The sequence below is a fragment of the Littorina saxatilis genome, linkage group LG8 (genome assembly GCF_037325665.1).
Source record: "Littorina saxatilis isolate snail1 linkage group LG8, US_GU_Lsax_2.0, whole genome shotgun sequence".
NCBI lineage: Eukaryota > Metazoa > Mollusca > Gastropoda > Littorinimorpha > Littorinidae > Littorina > Littorina saxatilis.
The window spans coordinates 73,418,451-73,438,215 of record NC_090252.1 but is presented as its reverse complement, the minus strand read 5'-3'; the positions used below and the strand labels follow the sequence as shown (position 1 = coordinate 73,438,215).

Here is a 19,765-nt window from a genome sequence, read left to right as displayed (position 1 = left end):
TATAAAACTTTGCAAACAAAATGATAAAATCCAAAACCACATCTACCTTAACATTGTTCATACACCCAAACAAAATAAATTCTTCTGTAAAAAGAAAATTTGCGCGGTAAATACCACTTCTGTTTAACAGTTCTTCCAAGTCAGTCCAAAATTTCCGACTAAGCGGGCAGTACCAAAATATATGTGAAATTGTTTCATTTTCAATTTTACAAAAGGCACAAAGGGGACTGTCAAGAATCTTTTGAACAAATAGCCGGCAAGCAACACCAAGAATGCGGTGAAGCAATCTGGTCTGGAACCATCTTAACTGTGTGTCCTTAGTTGTTTTGAAACACTTATCAAAAATCTGTTTCCAGTTCAGGTTGTAAAAATACATATTCCATCTGTTCATGCCTGCAGGGTTATCGTCAAATTTTGATTTCAAAAGGACTTCTTTAATTGCCTGTTTGCCTCTACAAATAATCTGCCAGGGTTTATAATCCCTAATCTGAAAACCATTCAGCAAATCAATTTTTACTTTTCTCTGATATTTTTGTAGGGACTTAATCACTCCCTCATAGAATACAAAATTAGTTTGAACAAAAGGAAAATTTAACCCAAATTCTTCAAAGGTAAAGAAATTTCCATTTAAATGTAGCAACTGATGGATAAACACTACATCATTTTCAATCCATTCCTTATTTACTATTGTACCGTGGTCTCGTATAATGTTCAAATTGTAATGTATACATTCGGAAACAAAATCATTCACATTAATTACCTCGCTTAAGGAACAGCATTTCTTATAATGTTTCAAAACATCCTTCCAAAAACTGTTACCACATCGTTTCATTAACACATTTACATACTCGGCACCCGCTTTAAATATGTCTTTCATTCCAGGTATCATATCAAAAATAAGCTTTTTTACATCAAATTCAAACATCTTTAGTCTGCGAATCCAATTTATCTTTACTGATGCCACAAAAGTGTAAATGTCAATCATTCAGTCCACCACTGCAATAAGGTCTGCAAACGACATTACGCCGAATCTTTGCAGGTTTACCATTCCACAGGAAGGAATAAAAGGCTGCATTCACTTCTCGTAAAAACTCTTCGGGTGGGTCTGGCAATACAGTTAATAAATAAACCAATTTTGAAAGGACCAAAGTTTTCAAAATTGTAATTTTACCAAATGGTGTTAACTGTCTTCTGCTCCAATCTTTTAAAATTCTTTTAATCTTGTTTAATTTTCCTTCATAATTAATTTCCAGAATGTTGCCGGTGTTAGTCGAAAATTTGACTCCCAATACTTTAAAGATCCCAGGGTCCCAACAGAAGTTCATATCCCTCATATATCTTTCTTGTGAATTTCGCTTTCTTCCAATCCAGACAATTTGAGTTTTTTCATTGTTTATCTTTAATCCGGAAAATTTAGAAAATTTCTGTAAAGTTTTAACACATTCAACAAACGATTCCTTACTGCCATCCAAATAAAGAGTTGTATCGTCGGCAAATTGAGACAATAACATTTCCTCGTTATTCAATTTCAATCCTTTTATCACAGAATTATTACGTAACATTAATGATAGTATCTCGGAACATATTAAATACAAATATGGTGAGAGGCTATCGCCTTGTCGGACTCCTCTTCTTATATTAAACCAACCAGAATATTGGCCATTTACTGTAACACATGTCTGTATATCTTGTTAAAAAACTCGTATCCACTGTTTTACATCGTTTCCAAAATTGAAAAAATCCAATGCCTTTTGTAAAAAGGGCCAGGACACACTGTCGAACGCCTTTTCAAAGTCAATTGCAAGCAGCAAACCTGGTATATTTTCTCTTTCAGTAAACACCAACACATCATACAGCAAACGTATATTATCTCCGATAAATCTTCCTTTCATAAAACCTGTTTGGTGTTCACTAATAATCTTAGGTAGCATTATTTTCAATCTATTCGCAATACAGGATGAACAAATTTTATAGGATATGTTAAGCAGGGATATTGGCCGCCAGTTCTTAATAAATTGTTTTGGCTTGTCTTGTTTCGGAATGCATGTAATAATGCCTTGTTTCTGTGTAACGGACAATTCTCCACATTGGAATCCAGCATTTGCAGAACGCAGCAGAAATAATCCAATATCCTGGAAGAAATATTTATAAAATTCTGTTGTAAACCCGTCAGGTCCTGGGCTTGTTCCGTTTTTCATTTTCCGTAATGCTGAGCACATTTCAGTATAGGTAAGATTCCCCTCAATATTATCCCTGTCTTCATTTGTCAAAACGGGATGTATTTTTTCCATAAATAGTTCCTGTAAATCAACATCTTCTGTTGGTTGCAGATTATACAAATCTTCGTAAAACTGTTTCATGTTTTGCAAAATCTGTCTGTGTTCAAATATTAATTCACCAGTGTCGCCATTTTGCAAAAAATTCATGGCCTTATTCTGATAGTGGCGGTTTTCCATATTACAAAAGTACTTACTCGCCTTTTCTCCTTCTAACTGCCACCTAGCTTTGGATCTTATCAACATACCATCAATCTTTTTCTTCCTCAAGTTTTCCAGCTGGGTATTTAACAATTCAATCAGTACTAAGGAATCATTGGTCACATTATTTTCTAATAACTGTAGTTTCATCATTAATTCTTTTTCAATGTTTACTTCTCTTTTTATATTTAGTCAAGTTTTGACTAAATATTTTAACATCAAGGGGGAATCAAAACGAGGGTCTTGGTGTATGTGCGCGTGTGTGTGTGTGTGTGTGTGTGTGTGTGTGTGTGTGTGTGTGTGTGTGTGTGTGTGTGTGTAGAGCGATTCAGACTAAACTACTGGACCGATCTTTATGAAATTTGACATGAGAGTTCCTGGGTATGAAATCCCCAAACGTTTTTTTCATTTTTTTGATAAATGTCTTTGATGACGTCATATCCGGCTTTTCGTGAAAGTTGAGGCGGCACTGTCACGCCCTCATTTTTCAACCAAATTGGTTGAAATTTTGGTCAAGTAATCTTCGACGAAGCCCGGACTTCGGTATTGCATTTCAGCTTGGTGGCTTAAAAATTAATTAATGACTTTGGTCATTAAAAATCTGAAAATTGTAAAAAAAAATAAAAATTTATAAAACGATCCAAATTTACGTTTATCTTATTCTCCATCATTTGCTGATTCCAAAAACATATAAATATGTTATATTCGGATTAAAAACAAGCTCTGAAAATTAAATATATAAAAATTATTATCAAAATTAAATTGTCGAAATCAATTTAAAAACACTTTCATCTTATTCCTTGTCGGTTCCTGATTCCAAAAACATATAGATATGATATGTTTGGATTAAAAACACGCTCAGAAAGTTAAAACAAAAAGAGGTACAGAAAAGCGTGCTATCCTTCTTAGCGCAACTACTACCCCGCTCTTCTTGTCAATTTCACTGCCTTTGCCATGAGCGGTGGACTGACGATGCTACGAGTATACGGTCTTGCTGAAAAATGGCATTGCGTTCAGTTTCATTCTGTGAGTTCGACAGCTACTTGACTAAATATTGTATTTTCGCCTTACGCGACTTGTTTTCTTTTCGGAGGCATACGCAATTGTCTTTCCCCTAATTTCCATTAATAAGGTTTCAAAAAATAACTGATCGCTTATTCTAAATTGTATTTCATCATTGGGTATTAAATGTATACCATCCATATCAGACACTGGCAGTGCGTAAAACTTCTTCACATCAATAATTAGTTTCTTTAACTCTTTAACATATTCACTATCAAACATCAGCGAGTTATTCAATTTCCAAAAAGGTCTGTCTCTTTTTATATCTTCTGTCTTTAATGTAAGTGTTACTGGCGAGTGGTCAGATCTATAACCACACTCAATGTCACAACCATTTACCTCCATCAGCAAATTACTTGACATCAGGAAGTAGTCCAATCTCCCTTGTTTGAGGGAATTAAATTTCCTCCATGTATAACGGCGTCTATCGGGGTAAAGGTCCCTCCAGACGTCTATCAAATCATAAAGATCCATCATATCTCTTATCTTTTTTCTTGACTGGGGTCGATTTACATTACATACATAATTCCTCATATCCACTTTCATATCTAACACAACATTCCAATCACCACCAATAATAACATAATCATTTCCAATCTGTCTAATCATTGCGCTTACATTCTCAAAAAATGAGGCTTTATCTCCACAGCTAGGTCCATATATATTTACAATGGTGTACCTTTTTTTCAAAAATTCAACATCCATAATAATGAAACAACCATCATTGTCACGAACAACATTGTGCACTTTATGTTCAAAGTTATTATTATACATCACCGCAACACCGTTTTTATTAGAGGCGCATCCAGACAACCACACTGAGTAGCCCCAGCATGTTCTTACATATTGTTCATCTTGGTATTTCAAATGTGTTTCCTGTAAAAAATAAATATTACATTTTTTTTCCCTCAAAAAATTGAAAACATCCTTCCTTTTCTTACTTTCATTTATCCCGTTACAATTAAACGTACAAATTCGGAAACCGGTCTGTTCACACATTGTGAGTAAAAGAACACTCCATATAGACTGGATAACATGCTGTGTGGCAAAAAGCCTGTTTCGCATTCAGTCCATTGAACACAAAAGTAAGCCACACCTTCATAACAACGACAGTGTGGGAGAACAAGGGAAATAACTGTTCGACACATAGATATGCACTCGTTTGAACTAAGGTTGATTTCGGAGAGTTCGTTAAGCAAACGTCATACTTTGAAAGAAGGCTAAGCTCGTTTGGTGCAGAGAAAACCACACGAGTATACACAGCTTTGAAACAAACAACATGTAAAACACAAGAATTTGAAGACAATGTAAACAGACATGAACACAAGTAACACATACCTTCGGATCTTGCCGCTGGGCTTTAAGACGAAGGAGTATGATTCCAGGAACTTTATCCAAGTATTTAGAAGTACACAGTTGTAGCAAAAACACATAATTTTCACGCATTTGGAATTATCCATGTCCCACAGTTTGGGTCGATCGATCGACGCCATTTTGAATTATACCGATCACATGGTTTTTCGTGTGGCATGGGACTGGAAATATTTTCCACCGAAGCTACTCTATGTATTATGTAGCTAATGTTGTCATCTGTGTACACACCACATATTGGGTTTACACATGTAGCTAATGTCATCTGTGGGTTCACACATGTAGCTAATGTCATCTGTTAGATTACACAATGTTATATTTAAAACTGTCAGAAAGTGTAGGTAGGATGGCTGACTGGTATGTTCTATAGAGATTACACAATGTTCTATTTAAAACTGTCAGAAGGTGTTGGTAGGATGGCTGACTGGTATGTTCTATAGAGATTACACAATGTTCTATTTAAAACTGTCAGAAAGTGCAGGTAGGATGGCTGACTGGTATGTTCTATAGAGATTACACAATGTTCTATTTAAAACTGTTAGAAAGTGCAGGTAGGATGGCTGACTGGTATGTTCTATAGAGATTACACAATGTTCTATTTAAAACTGTCAGAAAGTGTAGGTAGGATGGCTGACTGGTATGTTCTATAGAGATTACACAATGTTCTATTTAAAACTGTTAGAAAGTGCAGGTAGGATGGCTGACTGGTATGTTCTATAGAGATTACACAATGTTCTATTTAAAACTGTCAGAAAGTGCAGGTAGGATGGCTGACTGGTATGTTCTATAGAGATTACACAATGTTATATTTAAAACTGTCAGAAAGTGTATGTAGGATGGCTGACTGGTATGTTGTATAGAGATTACACAATGTTCTATTTAAAACTGTCAGAAAGTGCAGGTAGGATGGCTGACTGGTATGTTCTATAGAGATTACACAATGTTCTATTTAAAACTGTCAGAAAGTGCAGGTAGGATGGCTGACTGGTATGTTCTATAGAAATTACACAATGTTCTATTTAAAACTGTTAGAAAGTGCAGGTAGGATGGCTGACTGGTATGTTCTATAGAGATTACACAATGTTATATTTAAAACTGTCAGAAAGTGTAGGTAGGATGGCTGACTGGTATGTTCTATAGAGATTACACAATGTTCTATTTAAAACTGTCAGAAAGTGCAGGTAGGATGGCTGACTGGTATGTTCTATAGAGATTACACAATGTTCTATTTAAAACTGTCAGAAAGTGCAGGTAGGATGGCTGACTGGTATGTTCTATAGAGATTACACAATGTTATATTTAAAACTGTCAGAAAGTGTATGTAGGATGGCTGACTGGTATGTTGTATAGAGATTACACAATGTTCTATTTAAAACTGTCAGAAAGTGCAGGTAGGATGGCTGACTGGTATGTTCTATAGAGATTACACAATGTTCTATTTAAAACTGTCAGAAAGTGCAGGTAGGATGGCTGACTGGTATGTTCTATAGAGATTACACAATGTTCTATTTAAAACTGTCAGAAAGTGTAGGTAGGATGGCTGACTGGTATGTTGTATAGAGATTACACAATGTTCTATTTAAAACTGTCAGAAGGTGTAGGTAGGATGGCTGACTGGTATGTTCTATAGAGATTACACAATGTTCTATTTAAAACTGTCAGATAGGATGGCTGACTGGTATGTTCTATAGAGATTACACAATGTTCTATTTAAAACTGTCAGAAAGTGCAGGTAGGATGGCTGACTGGTATGTTCTATAGAGATTACACAATGTTCTATTTAAAACTGTCAGAAAGTGTAGGTAGGATGGCTGACTGGTATGTTCTATAGAGATTACACAATGTTCTGGATCTGGATCTGGATAACCCGCCTGGGTTGGTGGTTGGCGGGTGCGCCACAGAAGCCGACGACGACTATCAACGTGACGTTTTTTGGGTGTGCGCATCTAAAAGAGTCTTAAAAGTTCACTGTACACAAGGTGGATATAGTGTACAACTCCAGCTGGTCTTCTTGCTGCTGTACTTGCGGTTTTAGTCCGTTTGCCCTAGAATGTAGGCTTTTCAAGCACAGTTAAAAAATGCTATGTTACAATGTTAAAAACTGGATAAAAACTACTGAGGCTCTCACACTGGTTTCTGCCCCCCGAGCGCCGATGAGAAGGCGCTGGGCGTGGTCAGGGTGACGGTGGCTTCGCTCAAATTGTTCCACTCGATCACTGTCTTTATAAAGAACGAGTTCCTGTATTGATCAGTCTTTGAGGTAGGAGCTTTGAAACAGCGGCTGTTGTTGGTTGCCTGTCTCTGGAGGATGTTTTGGCTCTCATACCCCTCGTAGGCTTTAGGCTTGACTCGGCGCCGAGATACGCTCACCGGGGTGAGGAAGGAGTCAGGGGGTAAGGCAGGTACAAGTCCATTGATGATTTTGAACAGCATCGTCAGGCGAAGTTGCTGACGGCGTTCCTGGAGTGTAGGGAGTTGGAGGTACTCTAGCATCTTGGTGACGCAGCCTGGGTCCTTGGACACGTAGTCTTTCATGATGAACCTAGCGGCTAGGCGTTGGATGCGTTCGAGTCTCTCAACGTCTTGTTTGTAGTAGGGGTCCCAGACCACCGCCCCGTACTCAAGGGTGGACCTGACAAGAGTGATGTAGGCAAGGCGACGGCACTCACGTGGGCAGTTCCGGAGGTTCCGGCGTAAGAAGCCCAGGGTAGATCCTGCCCTCTTGCAGAGACTGGTGATGTGGGGGCCCCACTTCAGGTCGGCTGAGATCTGTATGCCGAGGTACGGGTTCTGTTCGACCTGTTGGAGGATGGTGTCTCCGAGGCTGTAGAAGTAGTGGGATGTGGATCTGGTGGAGAGGACGTAGCACTTCTTAGCGTTGAACCTCATCCCCCACTGGTTGGCCCACTCTTCCAAGCTCTTTAGGTCTGCCTGTAGCGTAAGGTGGTCCTGAAAGGTGCGGATCTGGCGGTAGAGGAGACAGTCATCCGCAAAAAGTCTGACAGACGACTGGACTGAGTCTGGGAGGTCGTTGATATGGCACAGGAACAACAACGGACCCAGCACTGTGCCTTGCGGGACGCCGGACTCGACCTCTACCTCTTCAGATGCCTCGCCCTCCAGTACAACCCTCATCTTCCGCTTGGTCAGGAAACTGGTCAGCCAGTTGTGGACACTTCCCCGCACACCGTAGTGGGCCAGCTTGTGGAGTAGTTTCTTGTGCGGGACAGTGTCGAAGGCCTTGCTGAAATCAAGGATGGCGACGTCAGTTTGGTGGCCAGCATCATGGGATGACAGAATGTCCTGCATGGTGGTGAGCAGCTGGGTTTCACATGAGTGGCCGGTCCTGAACCCATGGTTGCGGCTGGATAGCACTCCATGTTGTTCGAAGTGCTTGTGAAGATGGTGGCAGATGATGTGCTCAAGGAGCTTACAGGCGACCGAGGTCAGGGATACTGGGCGGTAGTTCTCAGCTTTGTTCCTATCTCCCTTCTTGTAGACAGAGGATATGTTCGCTGATAGCCAGTCTTTCGGGAGCTCGCCTGACTCGATGGAGGTGGTGAATATCGCCGTCAGGGATGGGGCAATGGAGTCAGCGCACGTCTTCAAGATGCGGTTTGGTATGCCGTCTGGTCCCGATGCTTTGTTGAGCTTGAGGTTCCTCAGGAGTTTTGCAACCCCTTCGGTAGTGATGGTAATCTTCTCAAGCGGGGGTACTGGGGTGCCTTTCAACTCTGATGGAGGAGAGTCATCACGCTTCGTGAAGACGGACTGGAACTGTTGTAGCAGTATCTTGGCTTTGGAGGTGCTGTCGCTGTGTAAGGAGCCTTCTTTGTAGAGTGGCGAGACTCCAGCGTTGTCCTGTCTGCGTGACTTGACGTATCGCCAGAAGGGTTTGGTGTCGTTTGTCTTCAGGCTCTCCTCGATGGTGGAGTTGATGTGGTTCCACTCCGCCTGCCGCATCTGGCGTCGACATTCTTTCTGGGCGAATCTGTAGTTCGTCCAGTTGCCAGTTTTCTTAGCTTGTTTGTAGAGCCTCTTCTTGCGTTGCAGGATTTTCTTCATCTTGCGGTTGATCCACGGTAGGCTGTAGTTTCTTCGCCGGAGTGTGGATGGTATGAAACGCTCGACGGCAGCCATGAGTGACGATTTGAAGCGGGTCCACATGGCCTCTACAGATTCACCCTGTTCTTTCATGGTGTTGATCTCTTCTGCTAGGTGGTCTAGTTCAGTCGTGATGTTACTCCATCTGGCTTTTGAGTAGATGAGTTGTTTCCTTGGTTTTTGAGTCACTTGAGAAAAAGTGACTCTATGTAATCGGTCAGTGTTAGTCTGTCCGGCCGGCCGTCCGGCCGGCCGGCCGGCCGTCCGTAGACACCACCTTAACGTTGGACTTTTCTCGGAAACTATCAAAGCGATCCGGCTCATATTTTGTTTAGTCGTGACCTCCAATGACCTCTACACTTTAACGATGGTTTCGTTGACCTTTGACCTTTTTCAAGGTCACAGGTCAGCGTCAAAGGAAAAATTAGACATTTTATATCTTTGACAAAGTTCATCGGATGTGATTGAAACTTTGTAGGATTATTCTTTACATCAAAGTATTTACATCTGTAGCCTTTTACGAACGTTATCAGAAAAACAAGGGAGATAACTAGCCTTTTCTGTTCGGCAACACACAACTTAACGTTGGGCTTTTCTCGGAAACTATAAAAGTGACCGGGCTCAAATTTTATGTGAACGTGACTCCCAGTGACCTCTACACTTTGACGTCTGCTTTGGTGACCTTTGACCTTTTTCAAGGTCACAGGTATGTCTTGAAGGAAAAAAATTGAAATATCATATCTCTGAAACTATTCATCGGATTTGATTCAAACTTTATAGGATTATTCTTTACATCAAATTATTTACATCTGTATTGTGTTGTGAATAGCAATTTCTTCCTGTCCATCTGATGCCTCATATAATATTCAGAACTGCGAAAGTGACTCGATCGAGCGTTTGCTCTTCTTGTTCCTTGATGCGATGGGGGTGGATATCCACATCGGTGATGACGATGCTATGGTCTGATATGCCTGGTATTGACCTGGAACTTTTGCAGAGTGATGGGTTTGAGGTGAAGACCAGGTCGAGGATGTTGTCTTCACGCGTTCTATTTAAAACTGTCAGAAAGTGCAGGTAGGATGGCTGACTGGTATGTTCTATAGAGATTACACAATGTTATATTTAAAACTGTCAGAAAGTGTAGGTAGGATGGCTGACTGGTATGTTGTATAGAGATTACACAATGTTCTATTTAAAACTGTCAGAAAGTGTAGGTAGGATGGCTGACTGGTATGTTGTATAGAGATTACACAATGTTCTATTTAAAACTGTCAGAAGGTGTTGGTAGGATGGCTGACTGGTATGTTCTATAGAGATTACACAATGTTCTATTTAAAACTGTCAGAAAGTGCAGGTAGGATGGCTGACTGGTATGTTCTATAGAGATTACACAATGTTCTATTTAAAACTGTCAGAAAGTGCAGGTAGGATGGCTGACTGGTATGTTCTATAGAGATTACACAATGTTCTATTTAAAACTGTCAGAAAGTGCAGGTAGGATGGCTGACTGGTATGTTCTATAGAGATTACACAATGTTCTATTTAAAACTGTCAGAAAGTGTAGGTAGGATGGCTGACTGGTATGTTGTATAGAGATTACACAATGTTATATTTAAAACTGTCAGATAGGATGGCTGACTGGTATGTTCTATAGAGATTACACAATGTTCTATTTAAAACTGTCAGATAGGATGGCTGACTGGTATGTTCTATAGAGATTACACAATGTTCTATTTAAAACTGTCAGAAAGTGTAGGTAGGATGGCTGACTGGTATGTTCTATAGAAATTACACAATGTTCTATTTAAAACTGTCAGAAAGTGTAGGTAGGGTTTGTTTGTTTATTTGTTGCTTAACGTCCAGCCGACTACGCAGAGCCATATCAGGACGAGGAAGGGGGGGATGAAGGGGGCCACTTGTCAAGCGATTCCTGTTTACAAATGCACTAACCCATTACTTGTGTCCCAGCAGGCTTTAGTAAAACTAAATTAATACCTACTGGAAGATTACCAGTTTCCAGTATGTTAAAATAGGCTTAACCTATCTACTGCTGGACTTACATCAGAACACTAACAGATTAAACTATACATGAATCGCGAGACAAGCGGCAAGAGAAGAGATTTTTGGAAAAAATACAGGTGAATGAGCAAGAAGGCAGAAAAAAGAAAAGAAGTCATGAAGAAAAAGAGAGCATGACAGGAAAGAGGAACCAAAAATCTACCTAACAGCAAACTAGAAAGCTCCTGCGGTTCCAAAAACAGGAGGGGCCTTTAATTTCATAACCGCAGTGCCCCACTGCGGGAGTAGGTAGGGTGGCTGACTGGTATGTTCTATAGAGATTACACAATGTTCTATTTAAAACTGTCAGAAAGTGCAGGTAGGATGGCTGACTGGTATGTTCTATAGAAATTACACAATGTTCTATTTAAAACTGTCAGATAGGATGGCTGACTGGTATGTTCTATAGAGATTACACAATGTTCTATTTAAAACTGTCAGATAGGATGGCTGACTGGTATGTTCTATAGAGATTACACAATGTTCTATTTAAAACTGTCAGAAAGTGTAGGTAGGATGGCTGACTGGTATGTTCTATAGAGATTACACAATGTTCTATTTAAAACTGTCAGAAAGTGTAGGTAGGATGGCTGACTGGTATGTTCTATAGAGATTACACAATGTTCTATTTAAAACTGTCAGAAAGTGCAGGTAGGATGGCTGACTGGTATGTTCTATAGAGATTACACAATGTTCTATTTAAAACTGTCAGAAAGTGCAGGTAGGATGGCTGACTGGTATGTTCTATAGAAATTACACAATGTTCTATTTAAAACTGTTAGAAAGTGCAGGTAGGATGGCTGACTGGTATGTTCTATAGAAATTACACAATGTTCTATTTAAAACTGTTAAAAAGTGCAGGTAGGATGGCTGACTGGTATGTTCTATAGAAATTACACAATGTTCTATTTAAAACTGTCAGAAAGTGCAGGTAGGATGGCTGACTGGTATGTTCTATAGAAATTACACAATGTTCTATTTAAAACTGTTAGAAAGTGCAGGTAGGATGGCTGACTGGTATGTTCTATAGAAATTACACAATGTTCTATTTAAAACTGTTAGAAAGTGCAGGTAGGGTGGCTGACTGGTATGTTCTATAGAGATTACACAATGTTCTATTTAAAACTGTTAGAAAGTGCAGGTAGGATGGCTGACTGGTATGTTCTATAGAAATTACACAATGTTCTATTTAAAACTGTTAGAAAGTGCAGGTAGGGTGGCTGACTGGTATTTTGTATACACCACATATTGGGTTAACACATGTAGCTAATGTTGTCATCTGTGTACACACCACATATTGGGTTTACACATGTAGCTAATGTCATCTGTGGGTTCACACATGTAGCTAATGTCATCTGTGGGTTCACATGTAGCTAATGTCATCTGTGGGTTCACACATGTAGCTGATGTTGTCATCTGTGTACACACCACATATTGGGTTCACACATGTAGCTGGTGTTGTCATCTGTGTACACACCACATATTGGGTTCACACATGTAGCTAATGTCATCTGTGGGTTCACACATGTAGCTGATGTTGTCATCTGTGTACACACCACATATTGGGTTCACACATGTAGCTGATGTTGTCATATGTGTACACACCACATATTGGGTTCATACATGTAGCTGATGTTGTCATCTGTGTACACACCACATATTGGGTTCACACATGTAGCTGATGTTGTCATATGTGTACACACCACATATTGGGTTCATACATGTAGCTGATGTTGTCATCTGTGTACACACCACATATTGGGTTCACACATGTAGCTGGTGTTGTCATCTGTGTACACACCACATATTGGGTTCACACATGTAGCTAATGTTGTCATCTGTGTACACACCACATATTGGGTTCACACATGTAGCTGGTGTTGTCATCTGTGTACACACCACATATTGGGTTCACACATGTAGCTAATGTTGTCATCTGTGTACACACCACATATTGGGTTCACACATGTAGCTGGTGTTGTCATCTGTTTACACACCACATATTGGGTTTACACATATATGTATGTAGCTGGTGTTGTCATCTGTTTACACACCGCATATTGGGTTTACACATATATGTATGTAACTGATGTTGTCATCTGTTTACACACCGCATATTGGGTTTACACATATATGTATGTAGCTGGTGTTGTCATCTGTTGTCACACCACATATTCGGCGGTTCACACTGCAACACTCTGGGGGAATAGCACATCAGCCAAAAATGGCGCCTTTTGAAAAAAAGAGCTTTTTTTTGCGAACATTTGACGTCACAAATCCTGGAGAACGAGTTTGTGTCACGCAAAGTTTCAGTCAGATTCGCTGTCGTTCACATCTTCAGATTGTTTACTGAGCACAAAATTTTAAGAATATATTTCAGGGGTATATATCTCAAATGTTAAACAATGTTTTAATAATATAATAACTGGACATTTTTAAGTGTCTAACATATGGCTCTAGGCCCTTAACAAAAGAACATATACAGAACTAGAGGAATACCCGGCGTGAATCGCGAGACAGAGACAGACAGCGTGGCGGTTCACCACAATCACCTTTGAAGGCGAAGTCCTGTCAAACGGGATTGAGAATTTTAGAGCTTATTTCTTAGCCCTATATTATCTGTTGTGGCTTCTCAAATGCCAGAACATACAGATAGACAAAAGCCGCTAGACCCCATCACAAACAGAACTCTATAATCCACAGGTGTTTCCCACACACACACACAAACACACACACACAGAGAAGCCGTATATATATATATGTATATCTATATCTATAAATATATAGAGATAGGTGACAGTGTATTTTTCGCGTGGCTATAAATTGATTCGACCTTTTCACTTTGACAGTAAGAACAACTTACGGGTGCAAGGGAAGCGTTCTGGACAGCGCAGTGACATTCTAAAAATAGTAACGTAGAAACGGGAATATGGATTGAAGCCACACGAAGGAAGGGAGATAAACGCAAAACACTGGAGAAGATAAGGAAGAATTACTGGGAATGGTGAAATGAACAGAAAAACCAAAATCGGTTCAGCGCTGCGCGCTGAGAGCACGTGTTGAAATATCTCATCGATAATATTTTGTCCGGGGTGTAGCTGAATACGGTGTCCAAATTTGAAAAAGATCCACCGAGAACTTTGGCGTTGTGATGTGGTCTAGCGGCTTTGGTGTGTCGGTATGGGGGCCCGGGTAGCTCAGGTGGAACCAAAATCGGTTCAGCGCTGCGCGCTGAGAGCACATGTTGAAATATCTCATCGATGAGGTTGTGTCCGGGGTGTAGCTGAATACGGTGTCTAAATTTGAAAAAGATCCGCCGAGAACTTTCGCTGTGCATCGCGAACAGACAGACAGACAGACAGACAGACAGACACTAGTCGTATATATATATAGATAGAACATATAAATGTACACCCTACATAAAACATTTAACCATACGGACAAAAATCACCACATGTACTGTGCACACAATATTCATAATGCTAGACACCCTATATATATATACATGTGGAGAAAAGTGCAGTGCACATACATTTTTTTGTATCTCTTATTTTCCCCATAAGAGCCTTGTTAGTGTACAAGAGGAGATACAGTACAAATAGCCCGTGCGTTGAGCAGAGAAAGTAGGTCACTTTAAGCTGACAATTTTTGTGCAGCCAAATTGGAGTTTTACTCTATTCCTTAGCAAAACTCCAGTACTGAGCGAGTTAATTACTTTCACATGTGTTGCTGAGGCGTGGCTTGGCTGGCCCTGGGAAGCCGACTGACCACAGAGGGGCCTTTGTTCTAGCCCCCCCCCCCCCCCTCCCCTCCCGCAACTGGACTTTACCCCCCACATAGCTATAGGAAAAGATACCCTGTACAACAACCTGACAAGTGTGTACAACAACATGACAAGTGCCCCGCTTGGTCCTACTGTACAACAACCTGACAAGTGCCCCGATTGGTCCTACTGTACAACAACCTGACAAGTGCCCCGCTTGGTCCTACTGTACAACAACCTGACAAGTGTCCCGCTTGGTCCTACTGTACAACAACATGACAAGTGCACCGCTTGGTCCTACTGTACAACAACATGACAAGTGCCCCGCTTCGTCCTACTGTACAACAACCTGACAAGTGTGTACAACAACCTGACAAGAGCCCCGCTTGGTCCTACTGTACAACAACCTGACAAGTGCCCCGCTTGGTCCTACTGTACAACAACCTGACAAGAGCCCCGCTTGGTCCTACTGTACAACAACCTGACAAGAGCCCCGCTTGATCCTACTGTACAACAACCTGACAAGTGTCCCGCTTGGTCCTACTGTACAACAACCTGACAAGTGTGTACAACAACCTGACAAGTGCCCCGCTTGGTCCCATTGTACAACAACCTGACAAGTGCCCCGCTTGGTCCTACTGTACAACAACCTGACAAGTGCCCCGATTGGTCCTACTGTACAACAACCCGACAAGTGCCCGGCTTGGTCCTACTGTACAACAACCTGACAAGTGCCCCGCTTGGTCCTACTGTACAACAACATGACAAGTGCCCCGCTTGGTCCTACTGTACAACAACCTGACAAGTGCCCCGCTTGGTCCTACTGTACAACAACCTGACAAGTGTGTACAACAACCTGACAAGAGCCCCGCTTGGTTCTACTGTACAACAACCTGACCAGTGCCCCGCTTGGTCTCACTGTACAACAACCTGACAAGAGCCCCGCTTGGTCCTACTGTACAACAACCTGACAAGAGCCCCGCTTGATCCTACTGTACAACAACCTGACAAGTGTGTACAACAACCTGACAAGTGCCCCGCTTGGTCCCATTGTACAACAACCTGACAAGAGCCCTGCTTGGTCCCACTGTACAACAACCTGACAAGAGCCCCGCTTGGTCCTACTGTACAACAACCTGACAAGTGCCCCGCTTGGTCCTACTGTAGAACAACCTGACAAGAGCCCCGCTTGGTCCCACTGTACAACAACATGACAAGAGCCCCGCTTGATCCTACTGTACAACAACCTGACAAGTGCCCCGCTTGGTCCTACTGTACAACAACATGACAAGTGCCCCGCTTGGTCCTACTGTACAACAACCTGACAAGTGTGTACAACAACATGACAAGTGCCCCGCTTGGTCCTACTGTACAACAACATGACAAGTGCCCCGCTTGGTCCCATTGTACAACAACCTGACAAGTGCCCCGCTTGGTCCTACTGTACAACAACCTGACAAGTGCCCCGCTTGGTCCCACTGTACAACAACCTGACAAGAGCCCCGCTTGGTCCTACTGTACAACAACCTGACAAGTGTGTACAACAACCTGACAAGTGCCCCGCTTGGTCCTACTGTACAACAACCTGACAAGAGCCCCGCTTGGTCCTACTGTACAACAACCTGACAAGAGCCCTGCTTGGTCCCACTGTACAACAACCTGACAAGAGCCCCGCTTGGTCCTACTGTACAACAACCTGACAAGTGTGTACAACAACCTGACAAGAGCCCTGCTTGGTCCTACTGTACAACAACATGACAAGTGCCCCGCTTGGTCCAACTGTACAACAACCTGACAAGTGCCCCGCTTGGTCCTACTGTACAACAACATGACAAGTGCCCCGCTTGATCCCACTGTACAACAACCTGACAAGAGCCCCGCTTGGTCCTACTGTACAACAATCTGACAAGTGTGTACAACAACCTGACAAGTGTCCCGCTTGGTCCTACTGTACAACAACCTGACAAGAGCCCTGCTTGGTCCCACTGTACAACAACCTGACAAGAGCCCCGCTTGGTCCTACTGTACAACAACCTGACAAGAGCCCCGCTTGATCCTACTGTACAACAACCTGACAAGTGCCCCGCTTGATCCCACTGTACAACAACATGACAAGTGCCCCGCTTGGTCCTACTGTACAACAACCTGACAAGAGCCCTGCTTGGTCCCACTGTACAACAACATGACAAGTGCCCCGCTTGGTCCCACTTTACAACAACCTGACACGTGCCCCGCTTGATCCCACTGTACAACAACCTGACAAGTGCCCCGCTTGGTCCCACTGTACAACAACCTGACAAGAGCCCCGCTTGGTCCTACTGTACAACAACCTGACAAGTGTGTACAACAACCTGACAAGAGCCCCGCTTGGTCCTACTGTACAACAACCTGGCAAGAGCCCCGCTTGGTCCTACTGTACAACAACCTGACAAGAGCCCTGCTTGGTCCCACTGTACAACAACCTGACAAGAGCCCCGCTTGATCCTACTGTACAACAACCTGACAAGTGCTCCGCTTGGTCCTACTGTACAACAACCTGACAAGAGCCCCGCTTGGTCCTACTGTACAACAACCTGACAAGAGCCCCGCTTGGTCCCACTGTACAACAACCTGACAAGTGCCCCGCTTGGTCCTACTGTACAACAACCTGACAAGAGCCCCGCTTGGTCCTACTGTACAACAACCTGACAAGTGCCCCGCTTGGTCCCACTGTACAACAACCTGACAAGAGCCCTGCTTGGTCCTACTGTACAACAACCTGACAAGTGCCCCTCTTGGTCCAACTGTACAACAACCTGACAAGAGCCCCGCTTGGTCCTACTGTACAACAACCTGACAAGAGCCCCGCTTGGTCCTACTGTACAACAACCTGACAAGTGCCCCGCTTGGTCCTACTGTACAACAACCTGACAAGTGCCCCGCTTGGTCCCACTGTACAACAACCTGACAAGAGCCCTGCTTGGTCCTACTGTACAACAACCTGACAAGTGCCCCTCTTGGTCCAACTGTACAACAACCTGACAAGTGCCCCGCTTGGTCCTACTGTACAACAACCTGACAAGAGCCCCGCTTGGTCCTACTGTACAACAACCTGACAAGTGCTCCGCTTGGTCCTACTGTACAACAACCTGACAAGTGCCCCGCTTGGTCCTACTGTACAACAACCTGACAAGTGCTCCGCTTGGTCCTACTGTACAACAACCTGACAAGAGCCCCGCTTGGTCCTACTGTACAACAACCTGACAAGTGCCCCGCTTGGTCCAACTGTACAACAACCTGACAAGAGCCCCGCTTGGTCCAACTGTAGAACAACCTGACAAGAGCCCCGCTTGATCCTACTGTACAACAACCTGACAAGTGTCCCGCTTGGTCCTACTGTACAACAACATGACAAGTGCCCCGCTTGATCCCACTGTACAACAACATGACAAGTGCCCCGCTTGGTCCTACTGTACAACAACCTGACAAGAGCCCCGCTTGGTCCCACTGTACAACAACCTGACAAGTGTGTACAACAACCTGACAAGTGCCCCGCTTGGTCCAACTGTACAACAACCTGACAAGAGCCCCGCTTGGTCCAACTGTACAACAACCTGACAAGTGTGTACAACAACCTGACAAGTGCCCCGCTTGGTCCAACTGTACAACAACCTGACAAGAGCCCCGCTTGGTCCAACTGTACAACAACCTGACAAGAGCCCCGCTTGGTCCAACTGTACAACAACCTGACAAGTGCCCCGCTTGGTCCTACTGTACAACAAAGATGACTGTAACAATACAAGCCATATAAAACAGTGGTGTTGTAACCTATACACTATATTGTTTTACAGGAGACTCACAGGAGGCACAACAAACATTCATGGACACTCTCTCACAGACCATTGTCGACATGTCGCACAACGCTGATGGCATTCAGGTGAGCTGTCAGTTTAGTTCACCCTGTCGACATGTCGCACAACGCTGATGGCATTCAGGTGAGCTGTCAGTTTAGTTCACCCTGTCGACATGTCGCACAACCCTGATGGCATTCAGGTGAGCTCTGAGTTTAGTTCACCCTGTCGCAAAAAACTTACACTGGTGACAACCCCCCGCGGGTTAGGGGGAAGAATTTACCCCTCCCTGGTCCCCCCGCGGGTCAGGGGGAAGAATTTACCCGATGCTCCCCAGCATGACGTAAGAGGCGACTAACGGATTCTGTTTCTTCTTTTACCCTTGTTAAGTGTTTCTTGTATAGAATATAGTCAATGTTTGTAAAGATTTTAGTCAAGCAGTATGTAAGAAATGTTAAGTCCTTTGTACTGGAAACTTGCATTCTCCCAGTAAGGTAATATATTGTACTACATTGCAAGCCCCTGGAGCATTTTTTTGATTAGTGCTTTTCTGAACAAGAAACAATTAACAAGTGGCTCCATCCCATCCCCCCCCCCTTTCCCCGTCGCGATATAACCTTCGTAGTTGAAAACGACGTTAAACACCAAATAAAGAAAGAAAGACACTGGTGACAACTCTGTCACACACGACTTTTATTGGTCACAACAGTTCACCCTGTCACACAAAACTTACACTGGTCACAACAGTTCACCCTGTCACACACAACTTACATTGGTCACAACAGTTCACCCTGTCACACAAAACTTACACTGGTCACAACAGTTCACCCTGTCACACACAACTTACACTGGTCACAACAGTTCACCCTGTGACACAAAACTTACACTGGTCACAACAGTTCACCCTGTCACACACAACTTACACTGGTCACAACAGTTCACCCTGTGACACAAAACTTACACTGGTCACAACAGTTCACCCTGTCACACACAACTTACAGGGGTCACAACAGTTCACCCTGTCACACACAACTTACACTGGTGACAACAGTTCACCCTGTCACACACAACTTACACTGGTCACAACAGTTCACCCTGTC

General features: G+C 42.7%; 1 protein-coding gene across 1 annotated transcript in view; it reads left to right on the top strand.

Annotated features, from left to right (window-relative positions):
• Positions 1-18,814, top strand: part of LOC138974316 (peroxisomal biogenesis factor 19-like) — a 33,526-nt gene extending 14,712 nt beyond the window's left edge. Inside the window, exon 4 of the mRNA XM_070347025.1 lies at positions 18,666-18,814. Coding sequence (XP_070203126.1) covers positions 18,666-18,799 — 134 coding nt within the window. The 3' untranslated portion in view covers positions 18,800-18,814. The remainder of the gene's footprint in view (positions 1-18,665) is intronic.
• Positions 18,815-19,765: the final 951 nt, after the last annotated feature.